The following is a 16,168-nucleotide window of genomic DNA, read 5'->3' on the forward strand; positions in this document are numbered from 1 at the left end:
AAAAATTGATGATCTTGGGTTGTGGGTCCAAAGAAAAAGTATAAATTTGTGTATAAGTTCAAGTTTAGTACTTTATGCAAGTATGTGTAATTGTCTGTGATGTACACATACAATTCAAAAAAAAGTTCGACAATTGCGACATGAGATGAGTCGCTATAGCAACTATTGTGGGACCCACATTCAAAATTTGAATCGGATAAACTCAAAGAATTCATGGGAACCATAAATATGAATTTTTGGTAGGAAAAACAAAGTCACTTCAACCTTTTAAGTGTACATAGACCATAATCATTTGTACCTTTATTCTTATTTTTTTTATTTTAATCTCTAAAAACTTTTAACCCCCTATTTTCTTTCTAAGTACCATACTAAATCATGATCATTTGGTTACTCAACTATCCTCCTTATTTCCATCTCACGTAGAAGACCCAATTTAAAAACCATAGCATACTGTTGTTCATCCTCAAACTTCATCACAAGTACCACAATTCTCTAGTGTTCTTTCCTTTCAAACCCACAACAACCATGAAGCGATCCAAGTCTCAAGAAAGAAAGAGTGTTGGACACCCTGTGGATGCAAACCTCAACCCACCATCAAGAAGAATCACAAGGCACCAGAAGATGATCACCAAGCCCATGACCAAGAGTGAGGGTTCGACTATCCCTGTTGATGATGATTCTACACTTGAAGTGTTGTCTATGAAACAAAATACATAGACCATTAAGCATTAGAGAGGTGATAAACAATAGCATCCAGTCTTATGGAGAGAAGCTAAAGGAAGATCTATGGCACCTAGTTGTGGTCCACGGTCTAATGCAGAAAGCTAAAGTCCCAAGGCTCCTTACTGATGAAATAGTGAATGTAAAGCCCTCTATAGAAGTGATTACAGTAAATAGGGTAAGGAAGAATGTTGAGAAGAAAATGAAGAAGAATGCCAGTGCTACAGCAAGTTCAGCACTGGTCACAACAATCACCACAACATTAAAATCAGTAGTCAGTTCAAGAAAGGCAACCCTTAAAGCTCCTGCAACAACATCACCTACATCACCACTAGTTTGGACCCCAATAGTCAATCCTTGGACACTTTGTCATTTGTATCACTTACTAAGCATCTAGAGAGACACCATGAGATAATGATGAATAAATTTGAGGATCAAAATTCCTTGTGGCACCTTAGATTGGAGAAACAGAAGAAATAAATGATTGAGGCCTTCAACATCAAAGAGCCCAAGATTATAGAGAGGATGGAGAAGCAGGAAGAGACCCTGCATCATCTGGCGAGGATGAATGCCCTCTACTAAAAGTATGACAAAGACAAAGATGATGTGGTTTTCAGAGTATGGAAAGAAGCACATCCAATTGAAGCAGAGTATTTCCCCATATCCTGAAGAGCTCACCGAGGATCATAAGGCAGTGATGGACTCATGAAATGCTGCAACACCTACTCAGCAGGAGTAAGGCAGGTCCACTTATTTTTCCTATGCTCCAAAGTCCTTTGTTTTTAATATGTGTTGATTTTATTTTCCCAAATTAAGTCTGGGATAATTTTTTTAAATTTATTAGAGCTAGTAAGTGATAGTTCTTATTTTGATCAATAAATGCAACACCTAGCCCAAATAAGTAGATTGTTGTCCATTTTTACCTTAACGGGTTTCTCAACGGGGATTGGGAAATCGTGAAGACCCGACGGGGATCCCCGATAAGATCCTCGATGAGGATCGGGACGGTTTAGTTATCGCTTTCGGTGACAGGGATATCAATAACCGGCCTGAACCTGGTTCGTTGCTATTCCTAGGCCATCTGTAATTTCGAAATTGTAGGGATCAAAGTGTTGCAAACAACAAACCGTACAGACCAAATTTGTAGTTTACTGTAATTAATATTTATCTATTTTAATTTCTTTTTAAAATTAGAGGAAAATGATAAAGTCTATAATGCTCCTTACTTAACGAAATTGTTTAACGACCGTTGATAAAAAGAAACTAAGTCCGATGAATTTTGTAAACCATGATGATCAAATTATAATTTTAAAAGTATGGTAACAAAAAGTATTATTTTCGGTTTAATAAAAGGATTGAGAAACCACAATGCGCAAAGTGGCAGTAGGCTGGTGTAAGAAAGAACACACGCGCTTCACGCGCCTCCTTGCCCCTATTTCATCATTTCGAAACACATTTTTCTTGATTCCCTCCTCCAATGACCACCATAAGACCACTAACCTGACGACCTCCTCCTCCGATCAACGTCGCTGGGATAATTTCTCCGTTTTCTGCTCTCTTGTTGATTTTGCCTCTTGTGGATTGAGGAATTGAGGTGTTCTCTTAACTTCAATCTCCGATTATGTGTTTTGGTACTGTTTACTGATTGTTTTTACAAGCGATCCAAGTCGAATTCAACGTATAAAATGCGCGAAATTGTTATGCGAATTTGAGATGGAAAATTGGTTTTTTGGTTAGCAGGTATAATTATCATCGAGTGAAGTCCACGACCTCAAAATAGTAAGAATTTATCCCAAATGAAGGAATAGTTTCATAAATTTGAAGTTCAGTATAATTTAGGTAAAACCTAGTTAATTATATAATGAATTGATTTAGAAATGCTCCGATGTTGTTTCAGATTGAAAATTGTAAACTGCGACTCAATTTCGCTTGAATTGATCAGATCATTAAAGTGTTCGATAAACTACTACATAGCCTACTTTGCCTAGCATGAAAACTTTTTCTTGTAATTTTGTTTGGTTTGTGTTGTATTTTCTGAAGTTCATTTTTTTTTTTTTTGGAATTGAAGTGTTCTGTTTGTCTGTGTCATTGTATGTCTGAAGTAGTATAAGATTTGTTCACTCCTTAACTATGTATAGGCTTTTTGTAAACCACTCTTTGAAAGAATGTACTTTGTTTTATTGGGAAAAAATAAAATGCAGGTGGAGTGAAAAAATATTGAAAAGGGGTAATGCTGCCATGTCTGTTTGGAGAATAAATGATTTTTGGGTTTAGCAGATTACAAACATTTTCTATGTCATATGCTTGCTTTTTTACAAAAGAAAATGGAAAAGTATTGGACCTTGAAATCTCTCAGTAGCATCATAATTTTACCTAATACGTGCTTCTGTATTTAAAGATTACCATGAAACACTTATTTGAAATAAGGGCTAGGTTGGAGGAATCTATAAACATCCGAAAGAGAAGACCATCTATGTCCTTATTTCTCTCTTGTTCTGAGTCTTTGATTAACAATGAATCTGAACGAGCTTTCAGTTTAAATTAATAACAGGTAGTGCCAACTTGTCAGACAGTATACTATCCTAGTTCACTGGTGCTAAGTTTCTGTTCTTATTTCATTCAGATATGTCAACTGATCATACTGATATTGACCAAGAAATGGAAGGACGTGTGGTTTGTAGGAGACGAGCAAGAGCTGTTGTATGGGATTACTTCGAGAGGATTACTGGGGATGATGGGCTACCAAAAACAAGGTGCACCAAGTGTAATACAGTGTACAGTACTGCTCCAAAATCAGGTACATCAACAATGAGGAGACACTTACGGAAGTGTAATCCACAACCTCTAGCTCAGTTGAGGCCAACCGAAGCCTTCACTCGGACAAATACTACTAGATCTAGTGATGAGCTGCTGAATGAGGCTAGGGACGCGAAGAAATCTAAGTCCGTTATGGAGGACAGCCTCCAAAACAAGTCTGACAGGGAATTGATGGAGTTTATTTGGAGGAATAAGCGGAACATTGGGCTCCTTGAGGAAAAGTTGCCTGATAAGGCCAGAACTATAAAGGAAGCTCTGAAGTGCTACGAAGATGAACTCGATCGCAGGGCAAAACGTCAGCGTCATAAGGTTTTTCCTCTAGTTTCCCTATTTCTTTTGTCATATTCGAGGACAATTAATGTCATAAATTGAAGAGGGAGGGGTGTTGGTGGAGAATGAGATAACTAAATAAATACTTTATGCTATCCAAGATTCGAACATGCATTAATGGAAGTGGACGGTGCCAATCCATGTGCCCAATTAACTAGGTTTATGTCATTGAATTGAAACCAAACCAAATGAGCCTAGTATATTTGTTAGCGATTCAGGTACTAAAACACTTGGCATTTAAATAAAAAGACCAATGCAAGTATGCACTTATCTCAGATATCACTTAGCAAGTAATATAAAGGTAATAACAAGTATCAAATCCACAGGGACCCTATAACCAAGAATGAAAAATCCTCACAATTTCTGTGATTGAGAATTTCAATTAGAGAGAAGAAATTGTTTTGTTGGAGTTGATTCAAACACGCAGCCTTGTAAATATGAAAAACAGATGGGTGCGAGTGTAAACTATACTGTGAACATACAGTTGAAGAGCGGTCAAAAGTGGTCACTTTCAACGTATGAGAGATCTCTTTTAATTAAAGAGTGACCATGAGAGAAACATTTCCACTTTTCCTTAAGAAGTGACCACACTGCTGCAACTAGACTTGCCAGCATCAATTGTTAGGAACATCTTAAAGTTCTTAAGAACAACCAGTATTGTGAACACATTATATTTCTATGTAATGTTACTGTTGTTATACTGATATACCACTATTAGTTGCTCATGTTGTGCAAGAATTCATATTCCTATGCATAAAAGTCTCTCCACAGTTTTATGCATTAAGATTCATTCCCAAAGTTGTTAAAGGCTCAAGGCGCGCTTAGGCGCAAAGGGGTCCCGGGGCCTAGGCGCGAGGCTCAAGTGTGAGGCGTGGGCCTCAGGAATGTGAGGCGCATCTTATAGAAAGTGTATATACACACACAAAGTTATACACAACTCAAATATGTAACAAGTACTCCAGTGCAACAACCAACAGTACTTCGATAGAGGCAGAAGGGTTGGGTTTAAAGCGTGAGCCATGAGGGAGAAGTTTTAAGGTCTGGGTATTTATAAAGAAAGAGGCTTGAACTTATAAGAACTGGGTATTTAATATTAGGGGTTTACACTTTGACTTATATCATCTATTTAATAAATCATTTTTTAAGATGTCTAGAAGATATGACGATGAGAAAACTTATTTAATATTGGGGCTTGACTTGTTATGTAATAACTCTTTATGAGGCACGTATAGGCCCACAAGGCTCCTCAACCAAGGTGCAGGGCCTTAGTGAGCCTCATAAATACGCCTAGCCTCGACTTTATAAAAGCCCAAGACCTTGACCTTTATGAGCCTCAGAGCCTAGGAGCCCCTTAATAACTGTGTTCGTTCCTGAACTCGTATTCAACTTTAACTCTTACAAACAAGTCTGAGAGAAGCAACAATGTGATAATAATCACTTGCTATCTGTTGTCACTCAGTTTCATTCACACTCGCAGCTTTAGAGAATTTAGCTCATAATGAAGTTATGACACACACAACAGAATATTTCTAAACGGGAAAACATTCTTAACTTAAACTTGGAATGGATAGTTGAACACTGCATTAATTGTAGTGACTCTGATCTTCTAATTAATGTGGAATAGAAAATTACAACTGGGAAGTAACAAAGGTGAAGTTCTTGAACTTAAATACACAAAGTGAAAAGCAGAATAAATGAAGTGCAGAGTTTAGAAATAAATGCAGTACTCTCTTCTTTTGTTCAACGACACAAATTCAGCAGCTTCAACCCCTGTTTTTATCACCAAAAAGCAAAGAGTAGGTACCATAAGCAAGTTGACAACTTCTAAATATTTAGAAATTAGAAGTGTGGCTTATCTTGTAACTTTCTGTTAGTGAAAAGTGACCTTTGCAACAAGACCTTAAAAAGTGAAACCTGCTCCTTGATTTGTAAACATGTTGGTTCCCTTTCTTTTGATAGTCAAACTATTGTTGAATTAGGACTAAACACTCCAGCTTTGTTTGAGGCTTTTCATCGCAAATTTCAGATTATCAGCAGACAGACTAGATGTGGCCACAACTTACAATTGTGGTCACTTTTATGCTCTACAGTCTTTTCCCTGAATCTTGTATCATTGATGCTCAGACCACATTTTTAATCAAGAAGACTACTTCTCAGCTCCAGAGAATATAAGGAGTAAAAGGGAGATAAAACACAATATAGTGGGCACAAAAAAGACCTAAAGCACAGGATTAAAGAGGACCTGAAACTCTTTTTTTCGAGTCATCAATATCTCACCTAGAGGCGGGTCTTGGGGGTGAGGTGTACACCCTTCTACCCCAAAGAGTAGGCAACTGTTTCCGTGAGACCCCCGATTGCAAAAAGTGAGCGAAAAAAGAAAGCTTGCCCAAGGAGAAGAATTGGAAAGTGAAAAGAAGAACCAAGGCTAGAGACAAAAAATTTAAAGAAGAATTAAGGCTGGAGAAAATTAAGCAACACCATATAAACAGAAGTAGGTACAAAGAAACATAGCGAAGGTAAGACGACACAACCCCTAGTCTATCTTAGGAATTTGGTAGCCTATCTTTTGGCTTACTACCCTACTCCCTACCCTCTACCTCTGGAGCTCCCTTCCTTCTGTCTATGCTAGCACAGGTCTTCGCCCCAGTCTGCTACTGTAGTCTTGCATCTCCAAGAACTCCTATTCGAGGTCATTTCCTTGGAAAATGGGTAAGGACTCCATGTCTATCCTTGGCCTCTCGACCGTCATACTTTCTACCCTTCTCACCTAAGCTGCCAACTGTCTTGTGCAAACGTGTCCAAACCACACCATCTTCCCTCTCTCAACTTACCTGAGATAGGTGCAACTCCCAACATGGTCCAACCAAAGGTCCATCTAAGTTCCAACTTCCTCTCATGGGTAATGACACGTGCTTAACAACTTTGTATTTGTAGTTGCTTTGGATATTTACGCCTCTTTACATCATCATTTCCCTTCTCCTAAGTGCACCTCCACAAATGTTTGTTAAATTTGCCCAGAGGTACATGAATTGACCAAATACTTTTACCAAGTGTGCTACTTAGAGCATTAGACATATATTGTCAGGTTTACTTGGTTAAAGTAACAGCGAGGAGAAATATTCATGATTGCCATGAAAATAATAGGATAGGATAGAAAATATCAAGGGGTAAATGCTTTTACATGATGTACATTCTCTTCACTTTATGATTCTCAAAATTTTGACTTCCAGTTCTAAAAAATAAAATAAAATTTTGACTTCCGTTTGCAGGGGAAAAATCCAGGTCCTGGCACCAGCACAGTGGCTGTTAAAATTGAAGTGGATGATCAAGTTGTTGCACGAAATGGGATTTTTGGTGAGAACATGGCTGAGGATGGGAGTGCTATGGAAGGCGAGACTACAGTGACACATGCTGATGTGATTCAGGTCTCTCTCTGTATTTTTCTCTTTCTCTCTGATATAGCATCCAATACTTGAGATATAATCATCTCATGTGGTATTCACTCGTCAAGGGATTAGAAAAACTTTTCTTTACTTATAACTTCCTTTTTATAAAAAGATCAAATATTTTTTTCCTCTTTTACCTATATCAGGTTTGGTTATTTCTATGTTCTCTTTTTCCTCCCATGCTCCAAACCAAACTACTGAATTCCTTTTGCTTGCCTACTTATGTTGTCCTTTTTTCTTTGTATATCCAGAAGGCCCAGGATAAACTCAACTTTCTTTCCTTTCTTATGGTTGCTTTTCTCTTTGTATTGAATAGAACCAACAAAAATGGATTCATGGTGACCCACCTCCCCCTCTCTCCTTGCTACAAATTCTTCCTCTTGCACCACCTCTGATGAACACCCTGACTATCAACCTCCCTTCTTGCTTCCTATGCGAACTCATGTCCTTGGTTCTGACTTTATTACCATCTTCTGTCTCAAGTTTCCTTCAAGCTCAGTTTCATTAGACCTCCCCAAATTCACGCTCGTTGTTGCCTCTGCGGCCCCAAACCCACTTGTCTGGGTTATCCCATCCAAGCTCAAGTGACACCACTTCAATGACAAAAATCTGTGATTAGATGATCGTGCATTTGGTAATTGAAGTAATTTCTATTGGCTGTGTGTTTTGAGATTGTAAGGGAGAGTGATGATTTATTGCTGGTGGTGCGGAGGATCAAGGTGAGAGAGGAAAGGAGAAAATGGTAAATATTTTTTTTTTATAAAGGGGGCATACCATTGATTCGAATCCTATTTTCATTATATATCTTCATATCTGAAAACATAGATTTCAGAGTTGGAAAGGGTGGACAATTAGCTAGAGAATGGGTAACTTGGGCATAAAACATATGAAAAACAAATTGGAATGTAAGAACAAAAAGTAGGATTTCAGATATATTTATCATTGTATTAAAGTTCCTTTTTTCTGAAGTGCAGTTCCAGATGTTTCTGTTAGCTTGTCTCCTAAAATACTTGAATTGTTCTCAATCCCACAGCCAATTGTATTAGCTCTTTAAGGGGCAGGTGGCTTATTACTATCTAGTATCTACTTTCAAGATCTACTTGGCTAAGTCGGTTACCCATCAGAGTTCATTGCCCCTCGTAGAGAGGATGGGTGTTAATCACTGAATGGCCATCATCTTTTTTGGGGATTTGTTAATTTCACAAACTTAGAACTTGGTTAGGCTATTTGACAAGCTAATAATAATCCACCACCAATCAATTCTCTAGGTCAAACCAGATTCTTATCTGACAGTCCAGTCTGCTTAGTTTTATTTGATGTGGATTAATCAAATAATAAAAACCCGTTTTGTTAGAGTCCCACATTGTCTAGACTTGGACAAATTCTTTTGTTTATATGTTGGAACCTCCTTCTCTTGTCAAGGGCTCTTCTTTTTTTTTTTTTTTGATTAACCTGGATATCCAACCCGCTATGCGAGCCAACTAATCCCAGGGCGACCACCTGCTTTGCACGTAGCCCGGAGTCACTGCATTTGAACCTCCGTGGTCACAAGGGGATTTTTGTTCCTCCTTGGATTTGAACTTGGGACCTCTTGGCACTTTTGACCTTTGGAGCCAAGCTCAAACCAATCAGGCACCACCCTTGTGGTTATTGTCAAAGGCTCTTTTGGAGAGTAATCTTGGGGTTCCACATATTATAATATGGTATCAGAGCCAAGTTCTACCATCTGGGGCATCTTTGCTCGGGACTCGGCACTTGGGGACATCTTTGCCCACCTAACCCCTCTCGACACTCTGGGGGATCTTTGCCCATCTAGCCTCAGTTGGAGGGGCGTGTTAGAGTCCCACATCGGCTAGACTTGGACGAATTCTCCTGTATATATGTTGGAACCTCCCTTCTCTCCTCAAGGGCTCTTTTGGAGAGTAATCTTGGGGTTCCACATATTCTAATACATTTCAATCTCCTCAATCTAAAGAAAGCAATGTGGACTGCCAAATTACAATCAGTCATTAAGTTAGACCAGAGGGTTCAATTTGAAATATCTTCATATACTAAGCGCTTGCTAATGAGTACTGCATCTTCAAAATTGTAACTAAATCTAGTTTGCTAGTATGTCGCATGGACTAACCAAATTCTAAGTTTGTGATACGTCAAATTGGCAAAGCCTTAAACATTTAGTGGCCCTTAGGGTACTAAGCCAATGAACAAAATAGAGACTGATGCTGGACTGGATTACTTTCTCTTCCTTCGCAACTCTCTTCATTTCCGTTTGTTCTCATTATTTTGACTTCCCTCCAGCAGAAAACCAGTCCACGATTTGACACTGAACAAGTGGTTATAAAAGTTGAAGTTGAAGATCAATTTGTTGCTGCAAATGAGAATTCTGATGGGAACATAGCTGAAGAAGAGAGTGCAGGTAGACTTCAGATTGTAGCGATTCATGGAGATGAGAATCAGGTAACTTTTTTGGGATTATTCTCTTTTAGATGGTAAATAGTCAATTTAAAAGAAATACTTAGTGATGAGATAACTTTTCTTAATATGCTTAAAGCGATTGAGTTTGGAATTTGGATGATCAAATAGGTGTTACATTGTAACTTGAAAGTTGTTGTAGATTCTAAAACTCCTGTGAAAAGAAAACAATAATTGCATTGAATTTATAACAACTACAGAAACAACTACCACTTGGAAATTGTTGGTGATAGCTTACTAATAAAATGGATTTTATTTTCATATTTGGAAGTTATGTTTTGACAATAGAGTATGCTTGTCATTTTTTTGGATAGGAGGGAGGGGTAGGTTTTTTTATTTGTTGTTTATGTCGAAAGTACCCACCACTTGTAATCTACTCCCTAATAATTGCACAAAATAATTTCTCTTTATGTGCTTCGGAATTTCCTATATAAATTGCCTATTCAGTTAGAGAAAGTATTATGTTAGAATTTCCTGTAATTCTAATATGCAGCTTACGTAACTATCTTGTGATTACAAAATTTTAATTTAAAATTTATATTATTCTCCCTTCCATATAAGGGATACTATTTATTGGGATAGAATACTTGAGAGACGAAGGATATTATTTTGGCCCTTGTACCTACCCAAATATTTCTCATGCTATGGGAGCATAATCTTTGGAATGCTAAACCCTAACCTTAATTACTTTAGCTGTTAGGTCCTATCAGTTACATGTCGCCTCTGCAACCACTCTTCAGACCCCCAAAAAGGCTGTGCCACCATGAGAACCATCCCCCTCCTAGAAATGATTTTCATCACCTAGCGCTACCTCCCTAGGGTGCGCTGCAGCCTTAACTAACCATTTAGGCTGTGCCGTCACGCTGCACCTTCGGCAGCCCTTTCTACCTCGGTTTCAGCTGACTGGCTCTAGAATTGGTTGACATTGCCATAACGTAATGCACCTGGTTGGAGTCTAGCCTCCCCATGTAGGCCTTCGGTATCCTCATGATTTCTGTCCAACCTAGTTGGATCTTTTCTCTCTCCAGTCAGAACTTGGCAGACTTGTTCCTTATGTGTTACAGAAAAATCTCTAGATAGATTTAAATTTCTTTGAAGTTCTCTTGTTCAATTCTGCAAATCCTCTAAATCCAGTAGATGCTCTGAAAAGCTAGAGGTTAAGGGTATGTGTTACAATTCTTGAAATCCAGAGGCTCTTTTATGAATTCGAGAGTAAAGGGGCAATTCTACAAATTTTAGGAAGTTGAAAGGAATCTAATATGGCTTAATACGTAAGTTTCATGAAAATTGGGTTTGGAAAACCTTCAAGAAGGATTATGGTATGATTACATCAGATGTATGCTACATGATGAGAACTGATCCATCAAATCTTGTGACCAAGGATAGGGAGGTGGATAACAGTGGCACCAGCTGATGAAGGCAGCAGAGTGTCTGATATTTTGTCTACCATGATGAATAGTTCTAAAATATTAGAAAGCTATAGAAATATCTCCGACTTCCTTACCTGAGGAACTCCTCAATGTTTTATGCTTGTATTATTTCACAGGCTTATTCACAATGCAATCGAAGGGATTCCCCAAACTGACAGAATGCTTTTATAGGGTTGCTCATTGAGAAGGGTGTTTTGTGAGTTATATCCATTTATTTTCACGTAGTCCTGCCATATAATTTATTATGAATGTTTTAGACGAGGCTGTAGTGCCCACCCTGTTTGGAGTTCTCACTAAAATATGCTTACTCTTGCCTACTGCTTAGCCATTTAACCAAATTGTTTTCACTCATTTAGATCTCACCTCCTTTGATAGATGTTTCTATCTGAAGTGAAATTTCATTAGGCTAGTTCTGCCTAAGTTTTTTGTGACCACATAATGGAATGAATAGTTTCATAACTTTTACTTATTCTTTTCTTTTTCATCATTTTTGGTTTGAAATAGATCACTTTGCCAACAGAGCTTCTGTTAGCCCGTATAAGAAAGGTCAGCTAGCTTGTGCTGTTCAAAATTTTAAATGGGTTCTTTTTCCAAACTTGACAAACCAAGTTCAGTTTTATTTTCCTTATTAGTAAGAAGAAACAACTATGAAAATGCAATTGATTGTAGTTGGTTATGTAATTTTGATTCCATACCAAGCTCACACTTTTGCACGGAAACAGCCGCTCATCCCTTTGGAGTGGGGAACAAGAGGACAAGTTTGTGTACATCCCCCCCTCTGTGGACCCTACTTTTGAGTGGGGTATATCGAGTTTGTTTGGGTTGGTTTTTTTCCTGGACCAAGTATATACAAAGCAGATTCCTAACGATCAAATGAGGATCTGGAAGGAAAGATTTTTCTCGAGTAACGGGTTATTTCATAGTTAAGTTGTAACAGAACATATTCTATTGGTTTCTTTTGATGTTTCCTTCCATTCCCACCTTTATTTCCTGCCTATTAAACACGGCATAGATGCAACCATTGTAAGAAACTCGGTCAATTATGTAATATCTACTCATCCAAACATCGCATATTGTACGAGTGTAAGTAGTTGGTTTATGTGGTTATATCTCTAAGAGGCTTTAAGGAGATATGTCATTTGGTTAAATGACCGAGTTTGCATGAATAAGTTAAACACCTTACCCCGTAAATTTTTAAAAAAACAGTATCCTGTTTGGTCTTTATGGGGCCCACCAAATGAAGATAAAAGAACGAAGAATGGAGGTAAAGTATGTGAACACTTGATATCTCAGATTTTTTACCCATGATATGAAACTTTATAAACTAAGGGCTCTTTGGCTGGTTTTTCATTAAGCCCCGTATGGATTTAGTTGTTTGTATGGAGTAGGCATCCGATGGATCGATTAGGGGCTGTTTACGCATCCGATGGAGAAGAGACCGTCAATCTAGGGTGTTTGCTTGAGAGAGGCGCGAGTATAATGTAAGGCCATAAGGGTAGGGATGGTCTTTTGACTTGGCTTAACCTGGACAACTCAAGTTTTTCATTTGGGCGAATAAGCCCATTTCTGAGCGAATAAGCCCGAGGTAAACATCCTATTTTGTCTGTTCGAATAAGCCAGTTTATCCATTAAGCTCATTAAGCCTCAAGTAAACAGGCCCTAAATTGTTGTTTGGTTGTGGTGCTGCATAAACCGTCTGAACGACGTTCAGACAGAAATGACTATATTACCCCTCAGTCTTTACTAATGGTTGCTTTGAATGATAGGAAAAAGAGATTTAAGCACTTTGAGATATTGTCTACTACTTGAACGCTTGTGAGAAAACACATTTTGTTGCATTTAATGTGGGAATCTATAGCTACTCGGCACTTACAGAAAACGATAGTCGATAAAAGTCATATTATAGAAACAAATGAAAATGTGGATCATGTTTTTATTGTTCTATGTTTAGTTAATGCTTGACTTCTCGTTCACGTTATTTTCACAGATGGCAATTTCTCCTGAAGACATATGTTCCGAATTAAGGAAGGTCTCATCTGTGCTTTCTATGCTAACTTCTCCAGACAGTTTCTACACTCCTCGAGATAATCCCCTCGATGAAGAAGCCGAAGAGGCAAAACAAACACTTAACGAACTTCTGAAGAAAGACTTTGAAACCATAGTCGGTTCGCCCAATGAACAAACCGTCAAATCCGTGGTCCAAATCTTGATCAGAAACCTCGACAAACTTCCCAGATTCCAAGGCCGAGTTGTCGAGAGTCTCCACACCGAATTCGAATCCGCCTGCAAAAACTGGATAGCATGGCATAAAAGCATCCAAACCAACATCGCCTTTGAGGCACAGCAAGGAGATAACCTCGAGGTTTTGCAGGAATGGCAAGAGAAAGACACGGAAATCGAGTCGAGAATAGCGGAAGTGGATGCAGACATAGTTCGGTTGAAAGCAGAGCTCCACGAAAAAGAATTGAGCCGGGAAAGATTGATGAAACAGAAGTCGGATATGTTCGATCAGAGCTCCTCCATCTCCATGGATGAAGCAAAGAAGCTCCTCCAAGAAATGGTTGCTGTGAAATTGCAGAGTGATGTCGCCATTGATAACTTGAAAGAACTTGCCAACAAATGGGAAAAGATTAGGAAAAACTTCCTACAGGAATAATAAGTGCTTTTAGAGTGCCAATTTGGCTGTGATATTGAGAAGAAGTAGAGTAGGGTTTAGATTTTATGTTGAAACAAGTAGTGTAGATTAGATTTTGAAGGCATTCTATTCTTATTCTTCTGTTAGAAACAGGCATTCTTCTGTCAATTCTAAATTCTGTTAGGAAAGTTATGTATTTAAAAAAAGTTACCTGACACGAACATGACCCTTGGCAACATGCTCTCGGATGAAATGGATATCCATTTCGATATGCTTTGTACGTTGATGTTGCACAGGGTTTCCGGAAAGATAAATCGCGCTCACGTTATCACAATAAACCATCTTAGCCTTAGTAAGAGGACAACAAAGCGCCGGTAATGAATTACAAAGCCAGCAAGTCTCGGCTACCACATTAGCCGCCCCACGGTACTTGGATTTCGCACTTGAACGGGATAAAGTAGGTTGTCGCTTAGAAGACCATGAGATAAGATTATCTCCAAAAAAGACACAATATCCTGAGGTAGACCGACAGGTATCTGGGCAGCCACCCCAACCAGCATCCGTGTTGGCTAGAAGATTTAAAGAGGGTGACGGAGACAAGTGTAAACCAAAATGTATGGTGCCTTGAATGTAATGTAGAATGCGACGTAGAGCCTGAAGGTGTGACTCGCGAGGATCGTGCATAAAAAGGCACACTTGCTGAACGGGGTATGAGATGTTGGGCCGTGTAAAGGTAAGATACTGTAATGCCCCAGCAAGGCTTCAGTAGAGGGTAGGATCTTTGACTGAGGCCCAGAAGTTGTGCTAAGCTTTGAGAAAGGATCAACGGGAGTAGTCGTCGGGTTGCACGCGGACATGTTGGCACGGGCCAAAATCTGTTTGGCATAGGTGGATTGTGACGGAAATAACCTGTTCTGGTGTTGTTGCACTAAAATTCCCAAAAAAATAGCTTAGCGGTCCAAGATCCTTCATAGCAAATTCGGATCCAAGCCGATTGATGATTCGTCGGCAAAGTGTGTCGAATGAATCGGTGAGGATAATGTCATCGACATACAGTAAGAGATAGGTCATGTCATGTCCAGAACGATACACAAATATGAGTTATCTGACTTGCTGTGAGAGAAACCAAGCTTAGCAACATAGGTGGCAAACCGATGATACCACGGCTGTGGCGCCTGTTTGAGCCCGTATAATGATTTACGGAAATGACACACATGATGAGGTCGGTGCATATCCTTAAACTCTGGAGGTTGGTGCATAAAAACCCTCTTGAAGTGTCCCATGAAGAAACGCATTTTTCACATCCAAAATGGTGAATACCCCGCTGTTTTGAGTTGAGAGTGCCAAAGTCAGAACCGTACGGATTGTAGCAGGTTTGACGAGGGGGCTGAAAGTCTCGTGACAATCCACACCAACCATGCCATTCACAACCAGACAACCCTTATGGCGCTCAAGTGTACCGTTAGAATTAAATTTGTGATTAAAATCCACATACACCGAATAGCATTAACATCTTTGGGCCTCGGTACAAGTTCCCACAGCATTTTTAATTAGAGCGTCATATTCGTCTTGCATGCATGGCAAGCCTCCAATTAGTGTCTTTTAAGGCGGTAATATGAGAGGTAGGAAAAGGAGAAATAGAAAGTGATGTATGAAGAAGCGCATAGCGTGGGTTAAGTTTGGAGATACCGAGATTGGAGCGTGTCATTATGGGATGAGAAGAAGAGGAAGGTTGTGTTTGGGGTTCGGCAATCGGCTGGCGTGGCAACGGTCGAGGAGTCTGGGTCGAGGCTGGTGGTAGTGGGTGGTCGTGTATTATATAGGAAGGTGGCGTAGGCAATTGAGATTGAGGAGAGAAGTGACGTTGAGGCTGTGTAGGAGTAAAGATGGGTGATGAAACCGATTCACGAGTATATGCTTATTTATGTCAATTTCGAGTGTTCAATTTCGGAATCCATTACCTGTTAAGAATTTTGAATATTCTCGTGATCAATGTGAGTTTTCTTATAACCTTTCGAAACTGAAATGCATGTATTACTGAATGTTATTACTTCTATGTTATACTTATATATTATGTTTGAAATATTACCGTTAATTATAATACGATATTTGTATGTATTGTTGAATTTTATCACATGTAGAGAAATTATCGACACTTTGGTTATAAAGGGACTTGCATAACAGAAGCAGGGTGCGTTAGAACTATAATGGTCCGCGTAACGGGAGTTACGTATATAGTGCCCACGAATTTGTTTTGTGTGGCAGGCAATAGGGATTGCAAGTTGTTTTGAGTAGCAAGGTGTGTGTGATTTTGAGTA

At 38.9% G+C, this 16,168-nt stretch overlaps 1 protein-coding gene across 3 annotated transcripts; it reads left to right on the forward strand.

The window, feature by feature from the left end:
• The first annotated feature begins 2,205 nt into the window (after positions 1-2,205).
• Positions 2,206-14,060, forward strand: LOC112525304. 3 transcript variants are annotated; one of them, XM_025135379.1, is made up of 5 exons: positions 2,206-2,499; positions 3,344-3,846; positions 7,137-7,292; positions 9,612-9,770; positions 13,203-14,060. In XM_025135379.1, exons 2-5 carry the CDS (start codon positions 3,346-3,348, stop codon positions 13,869-13,871), a joined length of 1,485 nt encoding a protein of 494 aa, XP_024991147.1. In that variant the 5' UTR covers positions 2,206-2,499; positions 3,344-3,345; the 3' UTR covers positions 13,872-14,060. The 3 variants fall into 3 exon arrangements, with proteins under 3 accessions (XP_024991147.1, XP_024991146.1, XP_024991148.1); XM_025135378.1 differs by having other exon boundaries at positions 2,206-2,314; XM_025135380.1 differs by having other exon boundaries at positions 2,206-2,314; positions 9,615-9,770.
• The last annotated feature ends 2,108 nt before the right edge of the window (positions 14,061-16,168 follow it).

This window comes from Cynara cardunculus (assembly GCF_001531365.2).
Source record: "Cynara cardunculus var. scolymus isolate 2C chromosome LG 13, CcrdV1, whole genome shotgun sequence".
Taxonomy (NCBI): domain Eukaryota; kingdom Viridiplantae; phylum Streptophyta; class Magnoliopsida; order Asterales; family Asteraceae; genus Cynara; species Cynara cardunculus.

Coding starts and splice junctions, on each gene's coding strand:
- LOC112525304 (XM_025135379.1), top strand. CDS start 3,346: ATGTCAACTGATCATACTGATATTGACCAAGAAATGGAAGGACGTGTG. Junction 3,847..7,136: donor CAAAACGTCAGCGTCATAAG/GTTTTTCCTCTA, acceptor TTCCGTTTGCAG/GGGAAAAATCCAGGTCCTGG. Junction 7,293..9,611: donor CACATGCTGATGTGATTCAG/GTCTCTCTCTGT, acceptor ACTTCCCTCCAG/CAGAAAACCAGTCCACGATT.